Here is a 16,200-nt window from a genome sequence, read left to right as displayed (position 1 = left end):
ATAATGATAGGTTATAATATTAATGGAGAGGAAGGACAATAATGGGACAGATATTTTGTGACATCGACTTATCACATCATTAGCTTGTACTTAACTATACCTTCTTTTTATGAGTATCATTGTTGATCACCCGACTCTGATATTTTGAGGTTCACGTCGATCTGATAAAATTTTGTATTTCATTTATCTTTTCAATATTATACAGTGTCGGTATTGAAAATTGTATGTATAAATGACTGTCCTTTTTGTTGGACGATGAAAGTCCCACATTGGCTAATTTAGGGAATGATCATGAGTTTATAAGTGAGCAATACTAATTTCATTGGTATGAGGCCTTTTGGGAAGCCCAAAAGGAAACCATGAGAGCTTAGTGGACAATATCATACCATTGTGGAGAGTTGTGTTCGTCTAACACTTTTTACTTTCCTTTGTTCATCGCCTTGATATGATCAATTACAATCGACCTAATAATTATCTGACTAACAAAACGTTGTTTATATCTTAATCGGTACATGTTCGAGTTAAACAATTCTCGAGAAACCGTTTTCTAGATTACTTCATAGAGATATATACATGTTTGGGTTGAGCCATGTGCCACGACCGACCAAGCTTGATATTCAAGATTCAGATCAAGATTTGAAATCTGGGTTCACTCCAATGTTCCTTTGCGACATAATCGAAAACTATCTCCATAGATCAACACGTATCATTTGAGCATGCTTTTTTTCTTACTCATATTCTCCATTGTCGGGTTCTTTCTGGAATGTGAAGTCGTTTTAGATCGTACCCCAGCAGCCCCACTCCTAACCTTCACTAAGTTGACGGGCGGCATATGAATAACAATGGTTGAAATCTGAGTCCATTTAACATAGGATTACTTTAAGCTGACACATTTAATTTTGAGATATATCACAGAAATTCATCGTTTATTTACATAACTAATCCTTTTTTTTCCATATATTTAAGATATTCTATATAATAATAGAGACCATAATAATAATAATGAGGATTAAAGCTACAAAATTTACTTCTTTTTATGAACATAATTAAAAAAAAAAGATCAATAATTAGAAAAACGACAAATTAAATAATGAAAAAATTGCTTTTGCTTGTCCATTTCATCTTGCTCTTGCCACTTAGTGGTCCTTTCATCATCAAATTATTGTATTATTTTAAACCTATTTAAAAAAAAAAAAGAGTTATTTAGACTAAACTCGAGCCATTGAGTTAAGAGAATGAAGTCCAAATAAAAAAAACCGAGCTGGTAGCATACATATGCTATTGTAGTTAGCCTCGAAGGTCTTGAACCCATTAGGTAGTGTAAGCAACCAAACAACAATAAAGGTCGGTAGCTCGTGTAAAACGAGCAAGAATATGGTTGATACAATTTGTGGTTTATTGATCTACGTAGGTATGATTTCTAGTGGATGATGAAAGTTCCACATCGGTTAATTTAGAGAATGATCATGAGTTTATAATAAAAAACTATTATCTCTCACGGGAGAAATCTAAAGTAAAGTTACGAGAGCTCATGCATACTATTGTGAAGAGTCGTGTTTATAACGAAGAGAGTAAGAATTAATGATTTAAAATAATAAAAAAAATTAGGTTGGAGAGAGCGAAAAAGGAAAAACAAGGCTCCAACCATCGGTCTCTGCATGTGCGCCTTGCTTCCATTATAGAGATTGGAGAGAAGTAGGTTATCTTTTGCTTTATCCCACTCGCACATTGGCGCGTGCTCAAACAAACCCTCGTAGTGAGCGTGCCTCAGCCAATGGTACTTGGTTTGTACCATCATGAGTTCGGTCGTTGACCGTCTCATCGGATCTGAGTCCATATCTGTTTTTTTTTTTTTTTTTTTTTTTTTTTTTTTTTTTTTTTTTTTTTTTTTTTTTTTTTTTTTTTTTTTTTTTTTTTTTTAATTAATTAATTAATTAATTAACTACGGTTTGTTCCTATGATTGAACAGGTTAGACGAACATGTCCACTTTGAACATAAACTAAAATCGTTCTAGTTTTTCTTAATCGTCCTATTATTAAAATCGTTATAGTTTGTATATGGTTTTAGTTCATTTATGTATCTCTTTACTCGAATGGTCAGAATAAAATTTGATTTAATTTTGAATTTTTAACGGGAAACCACGTGCATATAGTAATTGTTTGGGTAATTAAAAAAATTAAATAATTTTTAAATAAATAAAACAATATCCCTTTTCTCACAATAATATAAAGAGATGAGGTTTGGGCGTTGGCCATTTTAAAATCACTCGAGAAAATGCCGACCAAGCTTGGAAGAAACTATTTGAATCTCTGTTTTACAAAGATCAAGAACCCACTTGCGGCTCACTCTTCTCCGATCACCCACGCGCCGGATCCCCACCGTCCCACCTGCCCGTTACCCTCCTCCTCCTCCTCCTCCGCCGCCGCCGCCACTTTTATCACAAATTACAACTCCCTCTATGAGATCGCCACTCTCGATTCCAATCCGTTTTTCGTCCCCACCAACGACGGTGGCGATTCCGACACCCATGTCGCCGTTGACTTCATCACTGCATTCACCTCCCACCGCTTCTTCTTCTCCTCCCCTGGCCGATCCAATTCAATTATAGAATCCTCCACCACCACCGCCACCGCGACCACCACCGCCACCAAATCCACAAATTCATTATCTTCCGACGACTTGCTCTTGAACAACAGCTTTGCGATACCCACTTACTCGCCGGACCCGTACATAGACTTCCGGCGGTCAATGGAGGAGATGGTGGAGGCGCGTGAGGAAATGGAGGTGGTGAAATCGAGTTGGGAATTCTTGCATGAGCTTCTTTTATGTTACCTCGCACTCAATCCTAAGACCACCCACAAACATATTCTTAAAGCTTTTGCCGACCTGGCCAAGGTGACAAAACCGCCATTGCCGCCGCCAGAAGCGGCCGAGGAAGGCGGCAGCAGAGGCCGGGAAGCTGAGTCAGCTGAGATTTCCGACCAACAAAATGATGGAGATTGATGAATTATTCATTTATAAATTAGTCCCTCAAGACTTTGGTTTTTGTAACCTTAATTATCAGATCAAATCCTTATCTTTGGTTCTATTCATCTTTTTTTTTATTTACTTTTATTGTTCTTCACCTATTAGTATTACCTAAATTGTACAAATCTATTGGTAATTTAACATCTTACTTCATAATTACCATATGTTTGGTTTTACGATAGAATGAAGTTGGGAGAGCGACAAAAGAGAGTGGTACACGATGGTTTATTCAAGTTATTAGATATCCAAATCCTCTAAAAAAAGGATAGTACAAAATATCATTTTACTCTGTCACATACCCAGAATTTCTATTTTTCTTGTATCAGTTCCTTCTTGTCATATCTACCAATATATGTGTACCCATTAAGACCTGTCACGTCTTCATGATAGTTAAGAGAGAGTTCCTCGAGTCGAGAAAGAACCAACTTGAAAATCAATTGACGTTTAAAATTTTGTATAATTATATTTGAAAATGCTTAGAAAGAAGAGAGCTCCTTAAAAAAAAAAAGAAAAAAAAAAGGAATGAGTAATTGTCTAGTTATAGGTTAAAACATAGAAGAGAGAGGAAATCGATGAAAAAGATAATCTACAAGGGGTAGATAAAAGATTTTGGTCAAGTGTATCAATGCTGTTTTTGAAAGTTCATGAAGTTCATGAAGGTGGTGCTGACAGTTTCATTCATATACTAACCATAAGAGTATTTTTTAACTTTTAAAAATAGTTTTAAGGGTACTAATGAAACCTTAGGCTGATCTTCCCAAGAGATCCCATCGACAGTAAGGTTTGGCAGCTCGATGTCAGCTCTTCACTACCTAGGGCTATAGTATGTGCCAAGGGTTGGGTTGTTCACTCATTAAAGTGGTACGTAAGCTGGGTTTAAAACATCGTGAGACAATTCAGTCAATATCCGATGTGGGCGTTAGAACATTGAGAGAACCTTTCCCTAGTACGAGAGAATCGTGAAGGACACACCTCTAGATAGCTAGTATAGAACGGATAACTACTAAAAGCATTAAGTAAAAGACTTGGAACCAAAATATGTACTCATTATTAAGGAAAAGGGAGTAAAAGGGAGTAAGAGGACAATGATGAAGCCAATTTGCAAATGAAATGAGCAACCAGAAAAGCACCATAAATTTCTGTGAAATATGATGTGAAGCAACGCAGGAAAGGAAGCACTCACTCTGTCAAGTCACATATTTAGGGAAGAAATAATGGCTTTTTCTCTCTCACTTTTGTCCTCCTTTCCCACTCCCAAACAAAACCCAATTCCTATTTGTTCAGCACAAAGAAAAAAACCCCTAAGAACCCTAATTTTAATGGATCCACTCCCAAATGTCTTCTTCCTCAGTCCTCACCACCATGAAAAAGACAATAAACAATGAGATATGTTACAGTGATTTAAAGTACAGTTCACAGGAACAAGAATGATATATTAATGTTTTTTGAGGAAGGCTGTCCAATGCTGTGGAGACAAATGATGGCTGTTCTTAATAGCTTTGCATTGGGCCAAATGGGAATCTTTGAATTCTATAAGTTTTAATAATTTCTTAATGCTTCCAACTTGGAGGAATCTTCATTATTTTGTCTTCCATTTTGTATTTGTTCCAAGTTTCTGAGTGGGTGGATAGTTCAGCTCATGAGTAGTTCTTATCAATCTTCCACACCAGTTCTCATCAGGTGGTTCCTTTGATTTTTTATTTCATTTCAAATCGATACTAAGTCGAGATTCAAATCTATGATTTATAAGCATTTAGTTAAGAGTTCATAGTTAATGAAGCATTATTTACAAGGGTGTGGAAACCTCTCCCTAACATATGCATTTTAAAAACCTTGAGGGGAAGCCCGAAAGAAAAACCCCAAAGAAGACAATATTTGTAGCGGTAGGGCTTGGGCCGTTACAAATGGTATTAGAGCTAGACACCAGACGATGTGCCAATAAGAAGACTGAGCTTCGAAGGGAGGTGGACACAAGGCGGTGTGCCAACAAGAACGATAGGTCTCGAAGGGGGTAGATTGGGGGTCCCACATTGATTGGAGAAGGGAACGAATGCCAGTGAGAACATTGAGCCCCAAAAGGGAGGTGGATTGTGAGATCCCATATCAGTTGGGGAGGAAAACGAAGCATTTTTTATAAGAGTGTGGAAACCTCTCAAGCTTACTGATTTTTTAGATGTTGTCGTTCTATCCTTTCGAGTCCTATGATGTCTAAGGATGACTACCTCTCAAGCTTACTGAACCGAATATCGGGATGTTCTAGAGAAGTAAACACGGAGAACTTGATTAAACAGCTAGCTACTAACATGAAGGACTGGTTTGGCAACAACTACCTAGAGCTGGAGCCATATTCAGGTAAAATAAGAGAACCGAGTTTATAATTCTTAAAAGTACGCTTATCCATAGCTACCTGATAAAGTTCTCTGTTCCCAGGTCTTATCTGCCTCAACAAAGCATAGTGATAATACACTGCGAAGAAAAGCTGTACAAAGGCAGTAACATTTCAATAGTAAGCCAATTAAAGTTTTCATTTACAGTAAACAAAGGAGGCCTTAAAATGTACAGCCCTTTCGGAAGAAGAGAACTTACAGTGCTCTCCAGAACTGTATGCCAGAAACAAAAACGGGATGTAAAAACCCTTTTACCCCAGGTTAGATGGGCATGATAAGATCAAACTTCGCCCAAACACTTGCTCAAAATGCACCACAAAAACTTGTTCTTGTTGAGGGGGGATTGGGGGGCGGGATATCATCATCCATCCCAAAAAATATGGCACAATTGGTTAGTAATACCAACAAAATGACTTCTGTTCTCCTATAACGGTAGCCACTGAGGATTCGTGGTTGCTAGACCAAGCATATGAGTAGCCAGGTTTGATAGAATAATATCCGAGGGTTACCGCAAGAAAACCACCTTCATCCGAGCAATGGCGCAAAGAAAAGCCAAAGCAGAAGCAAAGTTTTAGAAGGGTGATCTATTATACAGTGTGGCATGTGCTATTCTGTGAACCAGACTCCTACAGATTTGGTGAACTGTTCATCTGAATTCTCTAACGAACTAATCTGCTTCAGAGATGGTGATTAGACTATCATCCAGCCGTTACTTCTTTCTGCTCAGCATTGTCCTCCCGGGCACTTGCTGAAATCCTAGTGATGCAGGTCATCAGCCTACAACGACGTCCTCGGATGGATGACAATTAGAAGAAACTCTAGCAGAGGAAGAATGTGGATTAAGACTATCACATCCAGAGGGAGAACTAGTTTTATCATCCATCTGCAATGTGGCATGGCAACCATTTGCAATTTCTGAATCAAAGAGAACCTTTTGTCCATCGTGAACTGAAGCAATCTCTTGTCCATCGTGAACCGAAGCAATCTCTTGCGGGTTACTCGAGCTGATTATGTCTGTCTGATTTACATGCACGTCATGAGTACACTTGAGTTTGTCGTTGGGAGTACCAACTTCTGCAGTCTCCTGGCATTCAAAACTTGCAGCAACTTTGAGGCATTCCAGGCTAGACTTTTGATCAATTGCTGAGTTTCCATCCAATTGTCCATTTAGTTCAGACGTCCGTTCTTCAAGGTCTGAAATGGTAGAACCAAGAGAGGTAGTTTGATATTGGCCAGCCACTTTAGCTTCCTCATATGTAAGGCACGTAGAGTACAATGAGTCCTCAAAATTTTGGTTTCTTTCCTCCAAATTATTATCAATAACCTCCGCATTATGAGCTTCGAGATTGTTAGTAGGATTATCTAGATCATCATTCAAGAACTTATCATTTGGTTCAACAGTAGATTCAACAACTGCAGGATCACCAGAAGTCCCAAATCCATCATTTGCAGTGCGCTCGATGCACGAATTTGAACAAGGCCCTTGAGAATGACTCTCTTCAGGAGATGTTGCAACGACCGCCAACTTTTGTTGTTCTGCAAGTTGAGGGGACTCAGAATCTACAAGAAGGAAAAAATAAGTCATATGCAGCCCCACCAAGAATAAGATGTGTGCACAATGAGCATTAATCCCAAATAGCTAACCATCTGCAACAGGTGTACATTCCATCGGAAGCTGATCCTTCAATAATGCTTTCTGCAACATTTCTACACCGGGAAAGACCAACAGACTCATTCTCCTCATCCTTTGCTTGCTAGCTTCTTCAAGGGGATTGAAACCAAAGACAGATGTCCATGTCCCTTGTAGTTCAGATATTGCGGGAATGATCAACTTCTCAACATTTAGAGAAGCCAAGGCCTGACAGAGAAAGGGATAACAGAAGAAAAATAGACCGGTAATCAGTAAATCAAATAGCACAACGATGCAAATTTTAAATAAACTTAATACAAGTCAGCCAGGACCCAAAAAAGTCAGATATCAATTAATACACATTTGCATGTTGACTTTAGCACAATACTAAGTTCCTTCTCTCTAAAATTACCAAATGTCGTCAAGCCTCCGCAGAAGGAGAAGAAACTAATAACACAAGGAAACATTTACATTCGACTATGACAGATTAAATGAGTAGAATATAAGTTACTGTGGGCAACGGGTGTAGTGAACTTGAGAATTCTTGATCAAGATGGCAAGTCAATATACAAGATCCTTCACCTATATGACCCAACTCAATATATTTAAATGCTTTCAATATTCACCAAGTTCTATCCTAACACAGCTTGGAATTCGGAAAACTGGCTACTGATTTTGACTCATGGGCACTTAGCTAAATCTAAGTGCTATGTACTGCTATGCCACTCTGCCTACTCCCCATCCTGCTATACACTCGTAATTTATTGTGTATACACGATAACATGACGATACAATACGACATAGATTATGACCTACCGATTCAATCACGCTAAGAAAACGACGGCACATTCCTTGGCGCCTATGCATATAACGAGTTCCAATGAATGGCATCTCCGCTAATTCATTTCCATGGATCCTATTTTCATCATTCAGGAGAGAATTTCAATGTTAGTGTTTAATAAATTCATACGAGTAAATTTAATAAAAATGACAAAAAAAAAAAAAAAAAAAAANTAAAAAAAAAAAAAAAAAAAAAGAAGAAGAGAGAATTATCCCCTTCCATAACTAAAAACATGTATTGTAAATGAAGAGTTCATATTATTCCATACAACTTTTGACAGGTGTCAGCCTTTTTGATAGGATCCAAAATAAAACTCCACAGCCATCGAATAGTTAACAAGACTAACAAACCTGAAACTAAGGGCTAATTTATTAAGCTATGCAACTTAGGAACAGCAAGGAGTAAAAGAAAGGTTAAACTATTAACAAAATTATTAATGCCAAGCTTTCAAAATGGGTCTGAAAATAAATAAATAAATATATATATATATATATATATATATATATATACACTCAATAATGTAGCACATACAAAATAATAAAAGTCGTTGCATGATTAATAAAGTTTATAGAACAGTGGGAGCTACGTAAACACAACATCCAAGGCATTGGACAAAGCCTAGCCTTTGGGTAGAAAAATACCCAAATCCAAATAAAATAGGTTGGGTAAAACAAAGGAGGGTGAGTGATTTTGCATTCTTCCTTTATCCATTTGAAGGGATTACTAATAACAGGTAGTTTGCAGCGTACATGAAATATGGTTGGAGAGGCCCTGGCAATTAGTTCTATAAACTTTGCATAAGGGCACGGCCAAAGAATGTCATAATCAATAGGTTAGGAAAGAAAATCATCTACCCTAGAATAAATCGAAAGGAGCTTCAATAAACTTCCCTTCATTTTTGGTTCTCTCTCATAAGAACTTGTGAGGCTTATTCAGCTGGTTGGAGATCCCATTTGACCTTAATAATTATGCTTCAAGCAAAAATATGTCCTATGAACAGAATGCTGCAACTGTGTTTTGGACAATTCCTGGTGGTTTACTTCAATGATATCTTCATATGATAAATAAAGGCCGGACTCACATAGTGGAAATCCAAGAGAAATACCAATAACCCCCCCCCCCCCAAAAAAAAAAAAAAAAAAAAAAAAAAAAAAAACAAAAAAACAAAGAAGCTTATCTAAGTCGAAAAAAATTCATATTTTCAGCAAACAAACTTAACTCCATATGCCTTTATGTAGGGAGAGCTGGCATTCAAGGGAAAGACAATTCAATGTGAGAAACAACAGCAGGAGAGTTTGATCATTTTAAAGAAGATTCGAGTTAGGCACCTATTTTAAATTTGTACTGCAAGCGTTTGCATATCCAACATGCTTAAAGAAGTTTAACCAACAAAACATCCAGAATAACGTCAAGTCACCAATGGTGTGTTTTGTGCAAGAATGCCTTAAAGAACTTGGAGCACCTGCTTTGGAGATGTAGCTTTGTTTTCTCAATTTGGGATGCATTGTTGGGGCCTTTTCATGCGTCCTTAGTCTGTAATTGTTCTTGTTATGCAATGGCTGAGGAGGTGCTACTTTAGCCCCGTTCAAAGGAGGGGAGTTTCGTAGAGATCAGGTTTTTTAGCAATGTTATGGAACATTTGGCTTGAGATGAATAAGAGGACATTTAGGAGGAGAAGAGACTATGGGGGAGGTTTAGTCAGCTATATTAGTACCTCCCTTTGAATCTCAGTAATTATCCTTTGTTTCTTGTTTTTAACCGCTGGAGCTTTTTTCTAGTTGTTATCCTTTGTTTGGCATTTCACCGTGTTCATTTTTGTTGAATATAAAAAATTAATAAGAAGGTCTTGATAGTCCACAGATACTACTACAAAGGTAAGTTGCTTCAAATTAAAATGTACACTCAAATAGTATAAGTTAACTCAGAAAACATAATAAGATATTTTACAAGCTATCCAAACTCATTCTCCAAGTAAGATAAATTCAATAGAGTTTGCCATGAAAAACAAGAAGCATACCTTAAAGATGCAGCACAGATAATCTCATCATCCTTTTCAAGAATTGCAGTGTAAAAGCCACTAAAGTTCAGGCGAGTAAAATTTGACCTGGAAAAGTAATTTAGCGCTTTTAAGTACACGTGTGTTGCTTTGATTGATTAAGTAAATGGTACGGAAGACACAGAAATTGAAGGACATTGAAGTTATTCAGAAGCTAAAGTGCATGTCCAAGACAGCTACAGGTGTTATTGGACTTAAAGGTTAGTTGACATGCCATTCTTAAATGATTTTGACGCCAGTTATTCTGCCACATTTCACCATATTTATATCCGGACATGTCATAGAGAACAAGAAAAAATGGCAACTTATCTGATGAAGGATAGATGTCTTAAACTAACAAAATTAAGATGCAATGGGGTTACCTGATTTCCAATGGTAGTGGAACAAATGACTGTGTCCCATCATAAAACAGGAGAAGAAGAAACCAAGACAAAAATGAGCTAGTAAGCTAAAAAGATGGAAAAGATAATAATAGAATTATTACTTCCATCTTCCTTTTCAAAACTAAAGCTGCCATTTCCATTTGAACATCAACGTGAAGAAATGCCAATGCACAACCTTGGTTCCCATTTTAAACATCAGCTTAGAATTTAGACGTGCTGCAAATAAAAGCATCATTGACCAACATGCAGCTTGCCCAGAAGTATCCAACTGGTTTACACTAACTCAAAAAAAAGAGCAAAGCCACATTCCCATCAGGATAGTCCCCTTCTACTCCCGCAATTCACTAGACTATTGGCAAGAAAGAAACAGACGCATTTTTTGAGGACTAGAGCACTCCCGACCAACTCATGGATGATGTCAAGTACTTTACGGCTTTGTGGGCTCTCAAATCAGAAGTACTTTGTATCTGTCCCTTTTCTTACTTCTAATCAACTGGCGAGCACTTACATAAGCTCCCCTACTTGTATTTATCTTCACATCAATGCATTACCCAGTTTCTTATAATATACCTATCATTTTAAGCACCTAACAACTACTAAATTTTGAAAAGCTGAAATGTAATATTAAGTTACCACTCAACTATAATTGTACATTCACTGGTCATGGGACCAGCAACTCCTCTGAGAATAAACTTGTAAAGAAAGAGCGAAAACAAGTTCATGGACAGTCATCATTCTAATAAATTGGTATTTGCTACATAAATTGCATATACAGAAACCAAGTAATGGATGAAAATGTGTATATTTTAATATCTTATAACCTCATGAACTAGCTGCTGAGGGAAATATTCAACAGAGGTAGTTAAAAAAGTAGTGCAAATTTGTATGCAGACAAAAGAAAAAACAAGTAATTAGTAATTCAAATTCAAAAGATACTTACCCACAATTATAGAGAATGTTATGAATCAAATTGATGCCACTTCTTTGGTCAATGATAGGTAAAAAGCACTCATCCATAACAAACAAAGCAACTGCAAGCTTGGAATTACATTGAACCTTCTGAGCTACTTCACTGCAGAGACTAACATCTGAGCCGACATCACTTCTACGAATAAGAGTCCATGAGAATCCGTCTTCCATATCCTGCTTAACCCCAAGAAGCTTTTGTAGCCCTTCATGTAACTGAACAACATCATATAGTTCAACTGAGTATGTGAAATTACCATCAGGTTTAATGTTCGGGGAAACTAAAAGGTTCTTTTTCTTTTTCTTTTTTTAATTTGAAAGGAAAGAGTTCAGAAAAAAATAAAATAAAATAAAATCATTCATGGAGAAAAGAAATAAGCCATTTTACATGACCAGGAACCTTAGCTTTGTTCCAATTTGAGGAAAATACAGCCATTTCAAAGTATCATTAACTTAAAGCTGAAGAACTGCGGCATACTTTACTCAAATTAAGAATACCAGAGGATTTTCAGCATCATGATGTCAGGGATAAACAACCGAACTATGAACTCATTAAAAAAGTTAAATGTTTCCAAGTCTGATTATTATAACAACTGAAATATTACCATTTGACATTCCTTCCCACAAAACAATGGGTTATTCACATCATCGCCAGAAGCATCATTTGTCTGAACACATACGGGATGATCTGCAAAAAATGATTACTTATTAACCATTCAGTTTACCGTCATCAGAATACAAATTAAACAAATTCATTGAATCGTTAAAATAATGATTATCTGATGTTATCTTACTGTGTCAAGTATAGCAGTGGTGTAAGAAAAAGGTAATATAACAATATAAGCATTGCAAAATTATAAAAGTGAAGTAGCCACAGTTCTACAGGCAAAAGATGTGTTAGATTCATTACATTTTTCCTCACAGAGATGGCATTTACATAACACAGCTGCATCTGCTTCATGATCATCATCCCTTGGATGTAAACCAGTTGAGACTTGTCCACATGATTTGCATGAACAATACAAACAGTGCCAGTGACCAGAAGGAAACTTCTGAAATAAACAAAACATTAGAAACTCCAAAAAAAATTCAAATGCCAATTAATAATTACAACAATATTCATGTCCCAGAAAGATCTGGAGAATTTCACTAAATAATCCCTCATAATTTGATGCAAAGTGCCAGACTGAAAATTCATCCAGACCTCCAGATACATTGATTTATGCAAAAAGGATTAAACTTAGTTCATTGACAAGAGTACCTTAACATCCTAAATGCTGACACATTAATTAATAGTTAAATAGTAGACCAAAAAAATGTTTCAACTTAAGGAGAGTTAGGTAACCAAGAGGAAGGGCATGACCTCAAAAGGATCACTTGATTGCATTTGGATGTAACTCACACACACCAATATTATGGTGAACACTTACCTTAATATCCAAGCAACTTTGATGAAACGTAGATGGACAACTATCACAACAAATCAAATCTCCCCCATCTCCACAAATTCCACAAGTATCATCATTTGGATCTTCGATATCAACGTCTACAAAATTATACCCTTTACATTGTGGTTCATTTTGTTTATTCCATGATTCCAACAGGCATTGGAGGAGGGAAGAACCAGTCTGTACACATATATTTTCAAGCGGCTGACCAAGTTTGCTTCCTGAATGCATTTCAAATTTTGAAACTGTAATAACTTCATCACAGCAGTTACAATGAATTCCATCTCTTGTAAGTCTACCCTCAAGCTTTACCTGTGTCTTTCTTTTGTTCATGTACCGCACCTTCTCATCAACTGACAAAACCCCCAAATCTATCATCCAAGCAAGTAGTGTCCGCTTCCCATTATAAAGTAAATACCCATCATTGCATGAATTAGCGCTTTCCTCTGTATTTCTGACCAACAAAGCACATCGCTTTCTATTTTTTGTCCGGAATGAACTAGGGAACTCCTTTTCTACGTTATGATCTAAACTATTGAGCTCGTGATGCGAAGTATCATTTTTCCTTTTCCTCTTCATTGACTTAGAAACTGGACTCCTTGTCCTTTCCTTTTCAATGAACCCTCTCATTTTGAGTTTTCCACTTCTCTTTTGCTTCTTCAATTCTCTGTTCCTACTTGCTCTAGTAACCCTTGTTAGTGTCATGATTTCTTCCTCTGGTATTGGAGTAAATATAAAACCAGTCTTATAAACTTTAGAATCACCGTCACCTACTTCATAATGCTTTTTAAGCACATTATATGCCAAGGTTATTGACCAGTGAGTTCGTCCCTCTGGACTTACATAAACTGCATCGTTGTACTCTCGATTAAATCTAGGCCTATACTCAATTGTCCAACCAGCAGTTTTTAATATTTCAGTAATCCTCTCTCTCAATAAATTTTTTACTGTAGATTTACTGCAGTCATCTACTTTGATCTTGGAATTTTCTCCGTTCTTCACTTCATTTGCTGCCTCTGGCTCGAATTCCTGAGATAAATATTTTTCAGTTTGCACGTAATTCCGCATCCTATTTCTCAACTTCATGCTTAATTTTCTTGCCAATCTGACCTTTCTTCCCTCATGCTCAACCTTCAGGGCTTCATAGCTTTGTTGCACCTTGGGTGGTCTCCCACGCCTAGATTTCAAGGTATTCAATCCACCGGATAATGGATTATAACCTTCCTTTTCAGTCGTGGGTGGTCTTCCACGCCTAGGTTTCAAGGCATTCAATCCACCAGACAATGGATTATCCTTTTCCTTTTCAGTCTTGGGTGGTCTTCCACGCCTAGGTTTCAAGGTATTCAATCCACTAGACAAAAGATTATCATTTTCCTTTTCAGTCTTGGGTGGTCTTCCACGCTTCTTTTTCGACTTATTCTCTGACCCACAGACAAATTGATGGTTGTTTTCACTCTCCAACTTGGGTGGTCTTCCAGGCTTTCGTTTCAACTTCTTCCTAGGGCTAACGACTACTTCCTCCGCTTCCTTTTCCACCTTTGGTGGTCTTCCACGCTTTCTTTGTACCTTCTGATCCCCAGAGAACAATTCATTATCACTTTCCTCCAACTTCACTAATTTCTTGCCATATCTACTGCTCCTACAATTCTGCACTGCCATAGTACTGTTATTCTCTTCACTATCAGCTACACTACTGCACTCTATCGTTACTGCAAAACTCGACCGCAAAACTCGATCACTACCCCTTAGTTTATCAGCCATAAGTTTTCTTCTCACGTTCTCCACTACCTTTGTACTTTCATCATCCACCTTCCACCTTTTACTACTATTTTCCACTTCAGCACTTTCCCCGCTACCCTTGTAAACATCCACCATTACTTCCTCAACCCTCGCCTGACATCCCTTCTCAAATTCCATCTCCAACGACTCTCTCTCAGAATCACAGCTGATAGAAACCGACGGCAGATTTTCCTCACCATTTACATGAAGATTCCTCAACGCTGCTTCATTGCCTTCCTCATCCAAAACTCGATCAAAATCATAATCGTCCTCTTTCGCCTTCCCTAACAGCTTCTCAGCACTCAACTCCTCCTCCATACCCCAAGAACACCCAAAATTCCAAAATGCTCAAACAGAACCCCCTGAACCTAACCAAATTCCCGCCACACAACAACGAACAACAACACAACCTCCACACTCCCACTCAGCGCAGCCAAAACCCCAGAAAGAAAAAAATGATTCAACCACAAATTAAAATATCACATTAGAAACAAAAGGAACAAAGAAATTGCTGAGAAAACAAAAACCAGATTAAATCCCGGCCATGGCAACAGCGAAGAACATCCTTCCAATGCAGCAAATTCCAAGAAATTGCAGAATCGTAGGAGTTGAAGAACGATGTTGACTGGCGTGTGATTCGGTGACAAAACTCTGCATATTTGGGAATGAAAAATTGATTTTGTTATTTTGGGTTTAAAAAGGTGAAACAAAGAAGACGGGTTTAGTCTACAGAAAGAGGGTTAGAGTCGTTGGGTGGCTTTTCATTAAAATCAGCATAGAAGGGTAGGTTCGCAAGTAATTAATGGAGCTAAAGAGGGGTACAATCGTCATTCCGCTTTACAATTTCTAATTTTCCCTCCATAAAGTATTTCCAAATTAAAAATATATATATATACGTATACCCCCCAACGAATTGGGGCAAGATAAACAATTAGGGCTTTTTGGGGGGCCGATTAGCAAAATCCCATTTTAAATTTAAATTTAATGATAATTTTCATTTTAAAAATTTAAAGAAAAATATATATACTTTTTTTAAAAGAACAAAAATAAGTTTGGGAATCATTTCATTTTATTTAGAAATTATATTTAGTAATGATTCTGTTGGGTTGAAAAATTAATTCGTTAATAGTTACATAAACTTTTTTTTTTTTAATTTTAAAATTAATTTTAAGTAAATATCCAAAATTATAATTTTCTTATCCTCTCCAATTTTTTAATTTCAAATGGATGTTTTTTTAAAAAATAAAAGTTAAGAAAATTATATTTATAAAAGTGCTTTGGAGATGCTTTTTTATAAAACATTAACGTCAAAAAGTACACTAACTTTTCAAATGCTAATAAACTTCAAGCTGGCAATTTGGTCCAATTTAAAATGTCAATTTGATATGGATTTTTTTAAAAATTTATATTTAAGAAGCGTTTATTATTCAACTTCCGTCAAACTCGAACTTAAACTGATATAATTTTTCATTTTAAAGCAAAATTATCGATTATGGCTTCAATTTTGTGTAATATCGAGCTATGCATGCTATAACAAACTTACAAGGGAAGGCAATATTCCTTACAAGGGTGTAAAAATCTTTCCCTAGTAGATGTATTTTACAATCGTGAGGCTGATGGCGATACGTAACGAGCTAAAGCGGACAATATTTTCTAGCGATAGACTTGGGCTTGAGGGGCAT

The 16,200-nt window shown here is 36.8% G+C and overlaps 2 protein-coding genes across 3 annotated transcripts; one reads left to right on the top strand and one right to left on the bottom strand.

Annotated features, from left to right (window-relative positions):
• The first annotated feature begins 2,232 nt into the window (after nucleotides 1–2,232).
• LOC111497693 (transcription repressor OFP11-like) lies at nucleotides 2,233–3,093 on the top strand. The gene has a single exon (XM_023148583.1). It carries the CDS (start codon nucleotides 2,276–2,278, stop codon nucleotides 3,002–3,004), a length of 729 nt encoding a protein of 242 aa, XP_023004351.1. The 5' UTR covers nucleotides 2,233–2,275; the 3' UTR covers nucleotides 3,005–3,093.
• A 2,415-nt stretch (nucleotides 3,094–5,508) lies between these two features.
• On the bottom strand, nucleotides 5,509–15,237 carry LOC111497600 (increased DNA methylation 1-like). Of its 2 annotated transcripts, none has more exons than XM_023148431.1 (8): nucleotides 12,722–15,237; nucleotides 12,202–12,343; nucleotides 11,897–11,979; nucleotides 11,266–11,507; nucleotides 9,904–9,990; nucleotides 7,862–7,961; nucleotides 7,060–7,273; nucleotides 5,509–6,975 (listed from the first exon to the last, which is right to left on the bottom strand). In XM_023148431.1, exons 1-8 carry the CDS (start codon nucleotides 14,834–14,836, stop codon nucleotides 6,188–6,190), a joined length of 3,771 nt encoding a protein of 1,256 aa, XP_023004199.1. In that variant the 5' UTR covers nucleotides 14,837–15,237; the 3' UTR covers nucleotides 5,509–6,187. The 2 variants fall into 2 exon arrangements, with proteins under 2 accessions (XP_023004199.1, XP_023004201.1); XM_023148433.1 differs by having other exon boundaries at nucleotides 12,202–12,340.
• Between the last annotated feature and the right edge of the window lie 963 nt (nucleotides 15,238–16,200).

This window comes from Cucurbita maxima, unplaced genomic scaffold (genome assembly GCF_002738345.1).
Source record: "Cucurbita maxima cultivar Rimu unplaced genomic scaffold, Cmax_1.0 Cma_Scf00024, whole genome shotgun sequence".
Taxonomy (NCBI): Eukaryota; Viridiplantae; Streptophyta; class Magnoliopsida; order Cucurbitales; family Cucurbitaceae; genus Cucurbita; species Cucurbita maxima.
This window is presented reverse-complemented; position numbering and strand designations above follow the sequence as displayed.